General features: G+C 38.2%; 1 protein-coding gene across 1 annotated transcript; it reads right to left on the bottom strand.

Moving 5' to 3' along the window:
- Positions 1–1412: 1412 nt before the first annotated feature.
- On the bottom strand, positions 1413–3606 carry ColSpa_07641 (NADPH--cytochrome P450 reductase; the record flags this gene model as incomplete). The annotated part of the gene is made up of 3 exons (XM_049273853.1): positions 1413–1430; positions 1489–1767; positions 1825–3606. The coding sequence occupies 3 exons, from the start codon at positions 3604–3606 to the stop codon at positions 1413–1415; spliced, it is 2079 nt and encodes a 692-aa protein (XP_049129810.1).
- Positions 3607–17901: the final 14295 nt, after the last annotated feature.

Genomic DNA, 17901 nt, shown 5'->3' with positions numbered 1-17901 from the left:
TTTGCCGGGGCTCTGAGTACTTGATAGGGACGATGGAGGGCTCGGTCGGACAATGGCTGCGAGGCGCTGGGAAAAGCAGACGATGGCCCAGGGATCCCGTGACCGTTACGAAATCGACCAAGGCGGGGTGCGTTTGTCGGTTCGCCGGTCTCGTCCGTGTTTTACTGTTATTCCCGGACATGTTGTTATTCCTCATTTGCTTTTCCTCCCCTGGTCTTGCAATATATCCATCCCGCCGCTACAGCAGATCGGATCGAGGGGAATCTTGGTCAGGATCGGAGAGTTGCTGCGTGGGGGTGACAACCCATGCCGGGCCGGGGGTTTCTTTCATGGTCCCAACTTCACGATGGCGGAGGAGGATGAGATGAGGAGCAGGGGGGAGGGGCAGAGATCCTCGAAGAGCGTTGCTGTTCTCGTTCACCCAATGTATACCCCGGTCACCGAGTTGGCTCGCCGGCAAGCTAACAAACTTGGCAGTACTCTGTACACACTAAAGGGAATCATTGCGGGGAGTCGTGGTATTTGGTTCGGATGGCGTCCCGCCCCGATGGCTGATAGCCCTCAGCCCACCTCCGACTCGAAGGTCCGCCACTCACTCTCGCACCGGGCGTCGGCAGATATCACGCACATATAGCTACGACAGACAGGCCCCTCGCTGCAGATGCGTTTCCACCTTAGCTGTGTTTCGATCCGACAAGTGATTGTTGAACATATGACGGAGGCGGCGGTGTGATTGGTTTCCCATGCACTCCCCTATCCCCAAGTGGTTCAAGGGAGGAAATGAGGTGGGATGTCCTAATTCGACGAGGACGAATCATGCCTCTGCAACGAACATGGTCTTTGCATCTGCCCGTCTCACTAGCACCGTGCTGACCGCTCTCTCTCTCTCTCTCGCACGCGCGGGGGTCCTCCCTTACTTCAAGCATACCAGACAATAAGGTCGGTGAACAGTGCATCGCAATGGTGCACGATTCTCACACGTGGGAAGTCGTGGACGAATTGGAGAATTTATATAATGGACTGTCTATACTCTGATCGAAGCAACTGCGGCACAGGCTCCAAGGACAGAACCAGCTGAACTCAAGACAAAAGACGCAATAATTCAAGGTTATGTGCCAAATTGAACCATATTAGCCCTCGTCCCCTCCTTTGCTCCTCAACATGCCTGCCGCTCCAATAATGTGCGAAATGCCTGCAAAGAGGGAGGTAGGGCGGGCTGTGTTTAAGTTCCCCAAGACATTACTCCAATTCATCCTGTTCCAACATGCATATAACATACGCCGCCCCATGCTGATATAGAAGACGTGCGCACTTATCGCCTACTCAACCCCCCGCGTAACACAACGCACTTGGCCCCATTGGCGCTGGTTTATTGAGTTATTGCATCCTCGCCATTACGGCCGAGGTCAAGTCTATGACCATACGTCCTCCTAGATTCGTTGTTAGCGGATGCTCGCAGTTTGCACAGCTGGGTGCGGGGCGACGTACCTGGTACTGGTTTGCCGCTCTCATGTTCTTCACAATCTCCTCGGCCTTGGACTCCGAGATGCCGCGCTGCTCCGACAGGATCTGCGCGAGGACAGTATTGACCTCGCGGGCCATGTTGGCGGCGTCACCGCACACGTAGAAGTAGGCCTTCTTTTCGAGCAGCTTGTTGATCTCCTCGGAGCGCTCCTTAAGGCGGTGCTGGACGTAGACCTTCTTGGGACCCTCGCGGGAGAAGGCGGTGACGAGCTCAAACTTGTCGCCGAGGTCCTTCTTGTATTGCTGTGAACAGGTCAGCTTCTGTTATTTGGTTTGTGAAAAAGGGGTTCGGTTTCCTACCTCCCACTCATCCCTGTATAAAAAGTCTTCGGTCGACTTGCGGCATCCAAAGAATAGAATCGTCTGGCCAACGTCGGCGCCGTCGCGAGCGAGCTTGGCTCTCTCTTGGATGAAACCGCGGAAAGGAGCGACACCGGTGCCAGGACCAATGCAGATGACGGGCTTGGAGGGATCGGAGGGCAGCTTGAAGTTGGAGTGGCGGACATGGACGGGGACGTGGATGCCGTCGTACTTGTTCCTGGGGCCACTGATCTCATAGGTCAGACCGAAGGCGGTCGGCTGGGGGTCGCCATTCTGCTTCTGCTTGAGGGCCAACAGGTAGTTAGTGGCAACGCCACGGAACGGGTCGTCACGGCCGGGGAGCATCTGGTTCTCGACGACGGCCGTGATGGAGATCTTCTTGGGCTGGACCAGAGACGAGGAGGAGATGGAGTAGTAGCGGGGTTGGAGCTTCGTCAGACCCTCAATCCAAGCGGAGAAGGGAATGTTTGTCCACTTTTGGCCGCCGCTGACAGAATCCAGGAACCGAACAATGTTGAAGAAGTGAGCACCAGTCTTCTCGTGGAAGAGATCCTTGTCACCACCAAGCTTGACCATCTCGGCCTTGATGTCTTCGCTGGGGGCAAAGGCGGCGAGCGTGGAGACGAACTGACGGGAGACAGGGGCACAGATTTCAAGGTGATAGCGGATGATGGCGTCGTAAGTGGTGGGCGTGGGGAAAGGAACCTTGGCGGTGGGCTCGAGAGCCTTGACACTGATAACCGAGTGTCTCTTCTCCGTAAGTCCGATGAGGTCCAGGAAGCGGTCGACCTCTTCGCCAGGGTTCGTGGGCCAGATGGCGATGTGGTCGCCGGTCTGGTAGGACAAGTTGGATCCGCTGATGTCGACCTCCATGTGCAAGCAGTTTCGGTCCTTGACGTTGAAGAGCTCCTTGGACTCGGCGATGGGGGCGATGTAGGGGTTGTGGGCGTTGAAGGGGCCCTTGGCGGTGCCCTCGAGATGCATCTTGTTCGGCTCTCCGACGTAGACCTCGGGGGACGAGGCATCGAGGCCCTCGCGCTCCAGGACGCTGAAGGTGGGCTCGTAGACGGCCTCGCGCTCCTCCAAACCCATCTTCTCGGCGAGAGCAGACCACATGGGGTCCTTCCAAGCCAAAAAGTCCTCTTCCATGGTGCCAGCGCCGTCGTCGCCCTCGCCAGCCTCGCCGATCTTGTGCGCGCCGAGCTTCACGAGAGCCTTTGTGACATTGCGAACCATCGAGTTGTAGTGCTCGTAGGTGTTGTTGCCGAGACCGAAAGCGACAAAGTTGAGGTTGCTCAGAGGAGGGTCGTTGCCCTCGGAGAAGGAAACGTCCTCGCCGGTGATGAACTCGTAAAAGTCGACAGCGTTATCCGTGGGCTCGCCCTCGCCGTAGGTGGCGAGCACGAACATGACGACCTTGTCGTTGGGGATGGCGTCGAGGTTGTCGTAGTCGTAGTCCTCCAGGTCGGCGACCATGGTCTCGAGGCCGAAGCGACTCTTGCCCTCCTTTGCGAGTCTCGAGGCGTAGTCCTCGGCGGTACCAGTCTGGGATCCATAGAAGATGATGCAGTTCTTGCCCGACTCCTCCATCTTCTCCAAGATGTTCCTCGTCTTACCCGCCTTGGCTCCATTTGCGTTGGCAAAGGCGTTGGCGTACGGGTCCTTGACCACTCCCCAGTATTTGCCCTTTGTGAAGTAGGCGGCCGTACCCAGCAGGATGACGGCCAGGACGACGATGTCCAGCGTATCGAGTTCCGCCATGTTGGGCCGTCGGACTCAACTGGGCTGCTCGGAAAGAATTGCGACTCGGAAGCACCGAATTTTCCGAGGTGTTGCGCGAGAGAGAGCAGAGGGTTGTCGTAGACCGAGGTGGCGGGGTTGCGCGAGAAGCGACGGTTGTCCAAGAGGAAAGAGAAAGTAAAACAAACAAAAAAGGTGAGATTCTCAGCGGTCGATGAGAAAGATCACCAATCCTGCGATTGCCGTGTCGACAGCCGTGTGTACCTAGGCGGGTTTCGGGGGCGATCTAACAGCCGCGGGAAGTGGCGGTTGTTGGAGGAAGTTGGGGAAATTCAAGCCTCGAAGGAGTAGGGGATACTGCAATCGTGTTCACATGAGATCAGCGGGGGGTGATTCGACAATTGGCCGCTGGTGGGGAGGCGTAGGAGGGTCGGTCGGGCCAAAAGAGAAAGAGAAGGGAAGTAAGCGGGAACGGGAAGCCGGAGAGTGAGATGGAGAGACGAAAAGATGCCGAGTTTCGGACATACAGCGCGAGCGTCGGCGCCAATAGCGTACGAACCAGCCTGGCTTTTTTCTCCAGTTGCAGCGCAACAGATTTGAACCTAACTCAAAAGCACACACAGAAGCGGCGGGTTGGGGCTGGATGAGAGGAGAGTTCAAAGTGTCCGTCCAGCGTGCACTAACTACTATGCATGTACACTACGTACATGGACGGGGTAAAAACTGGAGGCCGACTCACCGGTCTGTGCAAGGACGCCGCGCCGGCGGGGATGAGGATGCCCGACTCAGGTATTGCACCTCTGCGAAGTAACCAAACAACCTACAAACGGGGGAGGAGCCCACCACAGACGCAGCGCGCGAGAGAGAGATTATCTTGCGTGTCGATCAAAAGGGGGGGGGGGGGATAATGAACGTGGGAGCAGTAAGCGGCAGAAGAAGTAAGGCAGATAGTGAAGAGGGAGAGGGTTGGGCAGAAGAGGGCCTGTTTGTGCGCTGCAGAAGTCGGATGCGAGTGGCAGAGACAGAGGCCAGAAACTGAGAAAACGGACGGAACTGCAGATCGGAAGCCGAGAGGTCGCATCGATGGCTTGGAACTGGAACTGGGCTGATTCGACCATTATAGTGTACATACACAGGTGGCATACAGGCACTTCTCTCAACCTAAAAAAAAGCATTCCGCACCCGGGCCACCAGCAAACAGGTACCTTGTCTTGGGAACTTGGACGGGCGTGGCTTGTGGCTCCTCTGAAGTGGCTCCCAGGGTCTGAAGGCTGGGCAGGGATCATTCCGAGTGGAAAGCGAGGCATTTCGGCTTCCGTCTTCCATCCAGCGGAAAATCGCTTCTTCATTTCCCTCCGCTAGGTATGTTCTGCTGCACCTTATTCCTCGCCGCTGACCTTTTATTGCTCATGTACTGTAGGTACATGGAGGGCCGATAGACCCACACCCCCGTTCTTGCTTACCCTCCGACAGCGGCTTAGTCAGACCTCGAGCGAGCCACTCAGCGTGAGACCGATCGTCTTCAGAGCTTCAACAAAGTGGGTCCGAGGGGTCGATGCCGAGATACTCCAACACCCGGGCTCAGCGTCGGAAACTCTACCTTCACCTTTTCCTGCGTCGTGCGGCAGTGGCCGTGGCAGGAGAATCCGATGGAAGCGCAGCAGAAGACTTGGGAGTAACTTTCTGCGCCAGGCGCCCAATGGGCCGACCGTTCGGAACACGACCCCTAGGGCAATGGTGGGCTGATGAGGCGTCGATCGGTGTGCTGGAGTGCTACCTGCCCGTCGGAGCATCACAGATCAAGGCCGGTGTATCGAACCCGGTCATATACGTTGAGTCACTGATCATAGACTACAGCCGAGCGGCAGAGATGCACGCCCAGATGGAGATGGTAACAGATGTCGACCTTGATTGGGTTGCAAGACGACTACCTATCTGTTCACGCTTGCGCAAGGGAACCCCGCGAGACCGATAACGAGGCGAGGCCACCGGGCTAGCCCACACTTCATGCTGCCCTTGCCACGACCGCACGGCAGTTGACGCTTGTGCCGTGTCATGTCCTCGAATTACCTGCGTATGGAGGTGTGAGTGGCGCTTGGCGCCCGTACCTTGACCCAAACTCTGTGCAGCTGGCTTGTTCCGCGGCTGCCCGTTGCCTCGGGTTCCGTTGCAGGGAACCAAATGTTGCATCCTAGGCCACCACAATGTCCATGACAGCCACACTTTTGGCCACGAACGGTCGCTGTCCTCTCCGACAGCGTTCAATGACATGGGACTCGGCCCAGCAATGTGAGGCCACCCTGAACTGGGGAAGCCGTCAGACACAGCAGGTCTCGGCGCAGGCCACACCACCCTGCTTCTCAACGCTTCCCTTGGCTTCATTACGGATAGGACAGCATCGTTTGCTTGTACGCTTGCTTGCGATGCCGAGGCGCAATGCTATGGATCTTCGATGGCAGGCACTACCTCACCGAACACGAATACGTACACTGCGAGAACCCCAGCATGTTTATCTGCCCAGGCGGGGTACCACTCTACTTCTCGGCCGAGTTTTGCCTACCGCCATTCCGCCCCAGTGGAGCCGGCAGGAAGATGACGCCACGGTGCACCGGGTCCGTCTGAAAACCCGCTATTCCCATGATGCCGGCCGGCGACGATGTGCGACAGAGATCGCTGGTTTCTGCCTTTGTCTAGCCAGGCGGTTGAGTCACACCGCTTGCTCCGGAGGCGGGCGGCATTGGCAACCGAAACCCCTTCGGAGACATTCGTTGGGTGCTTCCAAGAAGAACCGGCCTGGGACGGGCAAACTGGCCTCTCCGGTGGGTTGGGGCAGGTTTCACCGCAGCTTCGGTCTCGGACCTTCAACAGTCTCTGACCATCCACCGCCGACGGATATCCACTCTAATCATTACGTGAACCACACCCCCGTCCGTGAGACTGCCGGCGACCTACCCATCTCCCCGACTTATTTTGGGCGAAACCGGGCCTTCAGCAGCAGCGCGACACGACAACGTCGCTGCCGCCGCCGCCGTTGAGCCTAACGAAGCGGGAGAAACATGGCTAAAGACTGGTCGAACGGCATGCATCATGGACAGGGAAGGCAAGCCGTCTTCATTTCGTTAAAAGGAAGTCATGACAACCTCTCGACATCGGATGGGGCGACGGATGATCTTATCGTTTCTCCCTTATTCCCTGCACAGACTTGTTGGAGTATGTGGGCAGTTCATTCATTGTCTTGACCTATGGATACCTACCTCTCTTACGGACGTTGGTCATTTTTCCTTCTTCTTGTCACTGATCGATTTGTTGGCTCTTACTCAGCTTCAATTCCCGTGCATGCATCCTGGGACGAGTGCCATCGAACGTTGACGAATTCTTCGGCTTTTGGACTTGCCATTACATTACGAAAGCCCTGCACTGTCCAGGAAGAACAGCAGCATGCGCTCTCGGCGGCTAGCGGAGATTGAAATTCGATCCCTTCGCGGAATGCGACGGTGATCAAGCCTAGAACCGTGTATCGACCGTAAATGGCTCCCCTGACTTGTCATCCATTGGTAGAAGAAGCCGGGATTGATATTGTTCGGATATTTTCGACACACGCGTGCAGCGGACAATTGCAATAGCCAGCCTGCAGATCACCACACCATTCCTGCCCTCAGTCCGGGAGCTGCAACCCTTTTTCTTGACATTGTTGGCACTTTGCCGACGTCGCCGGCTATGGGACATTCATCGACAAGTTTGTTACCTCGCGACCGCCTGTTGAGACTGGCTGACGTCGACGAGACACGTTTCCTTCTCGACCCTGTCTCCGGCCAGTGGGAGCAGCCAACGCTCTTAGCGGCCGTGCATCGATCCGTCCTCGCGGCCCTGCATGAACGAACCAAAAGTAATCAGCGCTTGCGAGGAAGCACGGTGTCAGGTATGCCTCAGGCATACCGAGGACGCCACATATAGAACCACACCACCGCAGATTAGATAGAGAATATCATCCAACTTCTAACCCACATGCAAGACCCCAAGGTGCATATATATCATAGTTGGTAGCATAACTAAAGCAAGATCCAGGGCCCTACCACGATCAGAGAGCCCAAGATTTTCTTTTTTCAACGTATAGCTATATTAGCTACATCACTTAACCAAGCTTAACCCCTTTTCTAACATCCCTAACGCTTTTCTAATAGCTTATTCTAGAAAACTTATAGCCTTACCTATCTATATCTATCTATATCTATAAAAATAACTATTCTCTAACTATTTTAGATACTTATAACTTAAATATCTATCCTTAATACCTTATAACTTATACCCTATAATTACATAGACTACTAGTTTATAACCTAGTTAAGCTAAGACGTTATAATATAATATCTATAGCCTTAGCTAAGTTAAGACACTAAACATAATAACTCTTTTACTTTAAGAAAGCTACTTAGTTAATTATTATTACTAATAATAATATTATTAAAGTAATAAAACTTATTAATAATATACCTTAAAATAAAGTAAAAGCTATATATTTCAATACCTTTTACTTAGTAAAGTAAACATAATAATATATAATTAAAGCTTTTATTAGAACCTGGTAATATTAACTCTAAACTTTTTATAGTATATAACTAGTACCTTAATATATAATATTACTATTAATTCTATTTATTATACTTTTATCTTTAGCTAAAACTTATTAATAATATTTATTACTAAATTAACTTAAAGACCTAATATTTAGGTTATCTGTACTAGACTTTTTTAGTATATTTACACTATATAACCTAGAGGATCTAACTATACTTAATAGTAACCTATATATTAGACCACTAGACTTTAGTAGTTAATGTCTAATATATAAAAAGACTAGCTTTATCTTCTTATGGCTACATATCTATATAACCAGCGTTAATACTACCTAAGACTATACTATATAAGAAGATACTACCCTAGATATAGAATTAGTAAGACGCTTGCTATAATAACCCCTGAGACGTTTACTTTAATAACTTATACTATAAACCTCTTAGAGTAATATATTACCTGCTACTTTGCTAACAATAGAGGCAACAAGCGCCTTAATAGTAGCTACCATGGTTATATATTAATAAGATATATAGATAGATTTTATAGCTTTAATATAAGAGGCCTTTTAAGCTAATAATACTAACTAAAATATATAAAATAAACTGAACTTATATAAACCTATACCTTATAATAAGATATAACTAGCCTTGTTAAGATTTATAGATATAGAACTATTTAACTTAGAGGTAAAAGACCCTAGTTAACTAGGTATAGTTAATAATAGTAAACTAATAGTATATATAAACGTTTATATATTTATAGATAAATTTATAGATCTTATAGCTTTATATAGTGATACTATTATCTACAAAATCTGGATATAATGCCTTTAAGGCTTAGCGCTTATATAGTACTTTTAGGTACTAATACCTATAGATTATAACCTCTATTATACAGCTACTATTACTATAATTACTACTAAGCTACTAAAACGCTTTAAATTTTACTATAAAGATACTATATACTATTAAAAATAGGCCTTTTTTACTATACAAGATATATATTCCTTTAAAGATCTTATGATCTATGTTTAAAGTATACTTTATGACGCTAAGGCGTGTAGTATTACTAACATAGGGGTATAACTCTAAGTAGTACATGAGTTATTTAATAGTATAATCTAATCTCTTATACTATTACCTAATAAATATATAACCTTAGATACTTTCCTCTAAACTATATATTAATATAAGTCTACTATAAGGACTATTATAGCTAAATATGCTTTGCTTATAAGACTAAGATAAGTATAGCCTTAATAGATGCTATATTAATAACTATTATACTTAATACTATATTATAACTAATAGTATATTAATAACTACTCTTAGTATAACTATAACTTATACTTATGTTAAGTAGGCTACTAGAGAAACTAACTCTACAAGAATAACTAGACTTTATAAGCTAATTAGTAAAGATAAGGCTAAGATATAGTTATTACTTTCCCTTTATAGATATTAACTTAAGACTAAATAAAACTATTATAACTAGCTTTTTAACCTAGCTAGCTATAACCTTAACTATTCCTTAATACTATATACCTTACTATTTACAGGTTTTCTACTACTTATAACTAATAACTATATAGTAACCTTTTATAAAGCTAATATTATAACTAGAATAATATATACTAGCCTAGTAACTACTATAACTATAACTAACTATACAATAAATACAATAATACCTAGAATAACCAAGAATAATAGCAAGACCTAAACCTTAAGCTTATACTAGAGTTATAATATCTTCTACCTCTTAACCTATAACCTATAGTAGTTAACTACATAAATACATAGGAATTTAACCTTAAAAAGAAACCTTAAAAATATACGCTATATTATAGCTTATTAGTGGTTAACATAAAAGAGTTTAATATAAGTATATATAATTATAATATATATAATAACCTAGAACAAGAATAAATAAAACTAGATATAGAAGATTATCTTTTTATAATAGAAGATAATTACATAACACAATTTATAGTAATATATATTAAGTTAAACTAAAGCTTATACTAATGTTTTATATATAAAGAAGTCTATTTAAGTAATAATAAGCTATATTAATATATATATAAGAACTATAACATATTATATTAATATATAACTAATATAGTAATAATAGTATAAGACATTATGTTTATCTAGTGGAAAGGGGCAGGGTTTCGCGTTTTCATTTTTCCTTTTATCAGCCTGCAGACACAATCACAGGCCTGATCAGATGTGACTAAGCAGGACCCTTCCAAGTACAAAAGGGGGCTCTAGTCAGATACTATCACAGAGATCGGGATCTCATGACGAAGCAGACAGAGAAGCTTGACATCTTTAGACAGGCACTTAGACAGACACGGACGAATTCATCACTTTGATATCTAAACAAGACGTGTAATAAGTGACTGTTGCTTTGTTTCCTTAGGCCTGACTAGACCTCTAAGGTCTAGGAGGGTATCCTCCTCCTCCAGAGATCACGACACACACATGCGTACCACTTAGCAACAAGGGCAAATCCGAACAGACTGCAAGACGTGAAGGATACACTTTTCTGGTTTGCTCATGGCCCTGATCAGGCCAAGGAGGACCTGAAAAGAGTAGTATCTCACGGTCTAGGCGTTGGGGTAGTCACTTGGGGTAATCGGTCACTCCAGGTGCACTCGTGACGATACTGGGACCTTGGTGTTTGGTGTGGTTTGTGTGTCAACTGCCCACTTGCTGGCTTCCTTTATCCCACGCAGTTTCACTAGGTATAACTATTAGACTTTATATATATAACCTAGGCACTTATACTACTAGTAGTTAACTCTTTTTTTAATTTAAGTATAGAATTAGGCATAGGATTTAGTTTTTGCTCCTAGTTTTACCTTAGATTTTAGATTACTTTAGACCTCTTAACCTAGGTATAATAGTTTAATATATATAGTAACATGAGATGTTCTACTACCTTAATTAATAGGATATGCTTCTATAAGTACTACTCCTGTTTGGAGGTATGACTGTGTATATTGCCTATTACTATTAGAGGACTAGGTAATAACTGATACTTTATAAATAAGTACGTTATTATAGACCTATATTTTAAGGGATCTAATATTTATATAAGATAACTATAATTTATAAAATTTTAATGTAAAGTATTAATTATAAATAATCTATTTACTAATATATTACTAAAAATAGATTATATAAGACCAGAATAATTTAATATTCTTAATAGTTAAGGGTTTACTATTATTCAAACTTATAAAACTAAGATACCTATGTTAGCTTAATATAATAGATAATAATACTATACTAAGGTTATAGCAGTAAAAAGCATAATTATCTTATTATAATAAACCGCTATAATCTACGTTTATTATACTATCTTAGATAACATATAAGACCTTATATTTAACCTAGTAGACAACTTGTTTATCACTATATATATATTAGTTATTAACTATTTGCTTATATAAATCTAAGTTTATAATAACTTAGATATATATAAGGTTATACTATAAAAATAGATACTAGGCTACTTGTTTTCTATTAACCTCTTTGCCTAAGCCTAGACAGTCTACCTTGACGTAGTAACTAAAGCTACAGAGCTAGCAACTAAGTCACTAGTACTACTGCTAATACATTAACGCTACCTTATATAATCTATGCTTATAGCTAAAAATAACTTAATTAAATACTTTATTAGTATTATAATATATAACTAATAACTAGACGTATAAAGAATCTTAGATATTATTATAGAATATAAGGATATCTTTTATAATATTAGTTTTATTAAAGTACTTAATAATAAATAAATAAAAGTATAGTTTAAACTAAACTAGTAATAGAATATTTTTAAGAAATATAAGATTTATTTTATTAGACTAGTAGGATATAAGATTATTACTAAGACTATAATAAAACTAGTTACTAATAGTAAAATATACTTTATATATAATATAGTCTTTATATTATCCTTAGTTTTTATTATAACTAAGAATAATAAACTTAATAATAATAATAGTTAAATAGTAATAAATGTATATTTTATTAATAATTTTGTTATAATAGACTTGTACTTTATAAAGACTATACTAGAGATAATAACTAAATGCGTTAACGCTATATATATTATTACCTTTAATGCTATAGTATTCTTTTACTAATGGTAAGTATACTTTATGTTATAATAGGTATTTATTATTATTATAATAGATAGATAATACACCTTTTATGTTCCTTTTATAGGATATAAGAACTTTAACTCTTATATTTAATAGTAAGTTAATTATGTTTTTAAGGGTATAATAGTAAATAGATACTATAATAATATTATTATAGTATTTAAAGGACTAAATAAGTATATTACTGATTTATATGAAGTCCTTATATGACTTTATAAGGCTAACATATCTCTTAGTCTAAGAAAATCTTTTATAGGCTTTTTTTTTATAATTGTTCTAAGTAAATAAGTTAATTTTTTTAGTATTTCTACTATAGAAGCTAAAACTAAGGCTATTACTAACATCTAATTCCTAAAAATACTCTTTGTACTTAAGTTATTTATTAGCCTAGTAAGATCTATATAATACTATATCTTATAATATGTAATAATTATAGAACCCTTAGAAGCTTATAAAACCTTACTCTTATAATAATATTACTAATAAAACCTAGATAGAATATATAAGATAAGTAAAATACTAAAAAGTATATAAAAATCCTAGTCTATTACTATTAACTTATTATTACCTATAGCTAAAAAGATTAATGCTTTTAATGTAATAAAACAAGCCTTTATATCTTTATTTATACTTATATTTTTTTTAGTATAATGCTAGTTATTTATTGACTTTAATATATTACTAGATAGTATAGGCGTTATGGTTTACTACGTTAATAACAAAACCTTATAACGTCTTATAGTAGATATAAAGGGTAATATTACTAAGATTAGTATATTGTTATATATATCTATATAACTTATTATATACTTATCTTATAAACTAAATGTAGTTAAAAAACGGTACTAGTCTACTAAACTTAAAGTCTATAGATATATTTGGATAATAGCTAAAACATAATATTAGATCTAATAAACTAAAGTGTCTTTGGCACTTATGTTTACTAACTATAAGGCTATTATAAACATTATATTATACTATATCTTAGATATAGCTAATACTACTACTAAAACCATAACTAATAAAAAACTCCTTAAAGTACTTAAATATATAAGCTAGTTTAACCTTAAGATATACTATAAACTTAACAAAGACTATATTATTCTAGATGCTCTTAGTAGACTACTAGTAAACTATGACTATATCTAGTAAGTTAATGAACTTGATATAATATTTAATAATAGACTAAAACACGTATATATAAGACATAATATTAATATAACACTTATAAAAACTTTATCTTATAATTATCTTAGCCTATAACTATAGTATAACTAGACTATATTATAATAACTTATATAGCTATTAATATTACTACTAATTATAATAAGTATACTATTATAACCTAAACTTTAACTAGTAGCTATGATCTACTATATATTGTTTAAATTCTAAATATGCTTTTATAAGGGTTATAATAAAGATCTAGTATAGTACTATATTTATTTTATAATATAAGATAATAAGAAAATTAAGTAGAATAACTTAGATAATATAATTAACTTACTTTTTTATATTAATAATAGCCTTATCTAGAAAATAGACTATAATAATATATCTTAATAATTATATATACCTTACTCTTATATTAAAGATATCTTCTAATCTATTTATAATAGTAATTATGTTAGGTATACTAAAATAATAGAATTTTTTAATATATACTATATTTATAACGCTTATAAATTGCTATAGTAATACTTTTTATATTATTTATAATACAAAGTTTTCTAGACTAAGAGATACTAGGCGTATAGTAACTTATAACTAATTTTGCCTCTACTATACTTATACTATATGATTATAATTGACTTTATGCTTACCTTTTTAATGTTAAAAAAAGGATTTAACTTAGTACTTATTACTATTAATAAGTTAACTAAAAAAATTCAAATTATTTTTAAATAAGCTATAGATATAGTTAATATATAGGGATACTAACTCTAAGACTACTTTTTGACTACTAACTAGGGATACTTTAAAGTTATTATTAGTGATAAGGACCTAAAATTCCTCTCTGCTATGTGGTCTAAGATGTGGTAAACTGCAGGTATAATACTTCTATATACTATAATATATTATTTATAAACCAATAAATAATTAGAGTATATAATATAAATAATTAATTTTATATTAAAGTATTATATTTATGCTTTAAATATACTAATAAAATAGCTAAAATTAATTTTATACCTTTAATTCAAGTATAATAATTCTAAGGTTATATTAATCTAGAAAGCTTTAAATAAAGTTATAAAAGGTTTCATATTTAACAATATAATTACTATAATTCATAAAGATATAACCCTAGGAGGACTGCCTACTAGCTAAATCATAGTCTATAATATACTTATAATTATATTTATAACTATAAAATACTACTATAACAAGAGATATACTATAAGATTTTTTAATATTAATAATTATGTTATACTATAAATATACTAGGGATACCTTATTTTATAAGCTGTAGTTATTAGATGTAAATATAGCATAAAGTATACTAGACTATTCTATATTACTAAGCGTGTTAGTAGAGTTATATATTAACTAGATATCCTTAAAATATGGAAAATATACCTTATTATCTCTATTGATTACCTTGAACTTACTAGTATAACTAACCCTTTTAGCTATAAGATTATATAACTAAAATATGTTATAGAGGTAAACATAACTATAGATTGTATAAAAGTATAGTACTATAACGCTAAAGGGCTTTAATATCTTATTTTTTATAAATACTATAGACTTAAACATAATATATAGCTTTTATTACTAAAAGTCTTATAGATTTTAATTAAAGATTAGTAATATTATTAATAGTTAAAGAAACTATTAAAGTAATACTAAAATAATTTATATTATAATACTATAAGGCCTTTTTCTTAAATTACTTTTAACTTTTATATATTTTCTTTATAAGATAATATTTACTTTATAAAGAGACAAATACTAGGAAAAAACTAATAACTTAGCTTTACTTCTAGAGGATATAAATAACTACTTTTTTTCTTATTCTCTTATTTTTCTTTTTTTTTTTTTTAACTTTTTATTTCTTAAAATATTTAATTTAAAAAATAAAAAAAAAAAATATTTAAGAATAATATTACTAGTAAAGAAACTTTTTATATATAAATATTATATATATTTATTATATGTTTATTTTTTTTTATAAGCTATAAAATAACTTATATACTAAGAAATAAAGATACAAGACCTTATAATACTTAGCTATATATAATACTATAGCTATAATAGCTAATATTAGCTTTTAAATAGCTAAGTCTACTGTAATTAAAGCTAAATAGAGCGCTTAATTTAAGTATAAGTACTTTTATATAGGTTTATTTATTATTTAGTAAAAATAGATTAATTTTATTAATTATATAATTAATTATAAAAAAACTAATAACTATAATTTAAAGTTAACTAAATACTATAAGAGTATTTTAAATATACTTTTGGAATAAATTAGTTTAGTTATACTTATTTTAGTTAACTATAATAACTACAAGTTTATTATAAAAAACCTTAAAATAAACAAATGAATTATATATACTATAGCTTAGTGAGTAGTGTTTTAAGTTAAGGGTAACTATAGTAAATACTTTAAGACCTTTTTTAACTATTAAGTTATTTACGCTATAGGCTAGGTAGTTATAAATCTTAGCTATAATAAAAGTCTTAGTATAAGAGATATTAAGATTATCTAGAATACTATAATCTTCCTTAACTATACTAGTATTACCCTAAGACTTAAGGCTTTACCTTTAATATAGACTGCTAAACCTGTACTTATTGTACTGCCCTAGCCTACACCTGTGCTGCTCTAGCCCGTTATAACCACTATACTACCTTAGCCTGTTACAACTACTATGCCGCCAGTCCAGTAGCCCGCTACAATCACTATGCTGCTGGCTATACCTACTATGACTATAACTAATATACCTACTATAGTCCTGACTATAAGTATATAACTAGCTATATATTAATATAATATATTAAATATAAAGGAAGATGATAATAATATAGAAGATATATTTATTATAAAGTATACTTTATAAGATAGCTTTAATAACACTAATAATTATAGTATTATTAAATAAAAGTATAACTACTTATTAAACTATACTTTATTTATAATTAATATTAATAATATATTTTTTACTTAATTCTTTAATCTTTTTACTAATAACTTTTTTATTACTTTAATAAAGTATAGTATAATTAATTAGCCTTTAATAATATATATAACTTAGGGCTACCTAAATACACTCTAAGGTCTTTATTTAACCTTTAAATTAATAGTATAATAATACTATAAAGCTTAGTAATTACTCTAGGACGCTATCTAGACGCTATTTAACGTTTTTCTTAGTAAAGAGATCTAAGATAGACTAATTAAGTTTATATATATATGATTATTTATTTTACTACTTATTTTAACTAATAACTATATTATTTATATCTTTAATAATAATTAAGTAATCTAAAATGCTATAATATTATATTATAAAATTTATATATAGTTAAAATTTATAACTATTATATTTAGTTTATTATTTTATTTTTTATTTTTTTATTTATTATTCTATTTTTTTATAATTACTTTACTTTTTTATAATTATTTTATATAGTTATTTTATATTTTATTATTATTAGTATTTACTTAAAGGTTTAATATATAACTCTTAGCTCCTAGTTTAGTTAACTAGTTAATCTAGTACTAGTATATAAAATACATAGTACTAAAAAGGTATACTTAAGCTTATTAATTAATATAACTATAAGAGTATATTAATATAACTATTTTATAATAGGTTATATAAAGATATTAGTTCTACTATTTTTGCTAAAACTATAATAGTATAGATATAGAGGTATATTAGAAAAGCGAGGGTAGTACGGAAAATGGTGGGGAAGCATAGAACAAAGGCATTCCCTTATCCAAAAGGGCCTAGTAACTGTCAGGTATGCCTCAGGTATACCAAGGACGCCACATATAGAACCACACCACCGCAGATTAGATAGAGAATATCATCCAACTTCCAACCCACATGCAAGACCCCAAGGTGCACATGTATCACACACGGGCTTGCCAATCGACAACCTTTGTGCAACGGGGCGCAACGCCTTTGCAGTCAACAGCTTGCCCCTTTACTTGGACTAGGATAGAGGCTCGTGGCCCGATGGACCATGCCCCTTCTGGTATCGCAATTGGGTCTCTGACGACCTCATCTTTACTTTTGGAGATGATGCGCATAGGCGACGGTTCGGCTGGATTGGACGGGGACTCCATTTCCTTCCACCTTGCAAATCGGCCAAGGTTTCCGTCTCTGGGCTGGGCCCGTCTGTTGTCTGTTGTCCTCTTCCCTCGTGGGTCTTGGCCGCCCATCTCTAGGTAGGTACCTACCCAGTAGGGAACCCTCGGGGGACCAATACAGAGTACTTCGCTTTCGTGCCCCTCATCCTTCCAGCCGTTGGAGGTAAGTGATTGGGCGCGGCCCTTGCATGCATACCTAGTAGAGCCCCATGTCGCTCGGCCCATGCCATCCAAAATAAACAAATAA

Source organism: Colletotrichum spaethianum (genome assembly GCF_022836535.1).
Source record: "Colletotrichum spaethianum MAFF 239500 DNA, contig19, whole genome shotgun sequence".
Classification (NCBI taxonomy): Eukaryota; Fungi; Ascomycota; class Sordariomycetes; order Glomerellales; family Glomerellaceae; genus Colletotrichum; species Colletotrichum spaethianum.
This window is presented reverse-complemented; position numbering and strand designations above follow the sequence as displayed.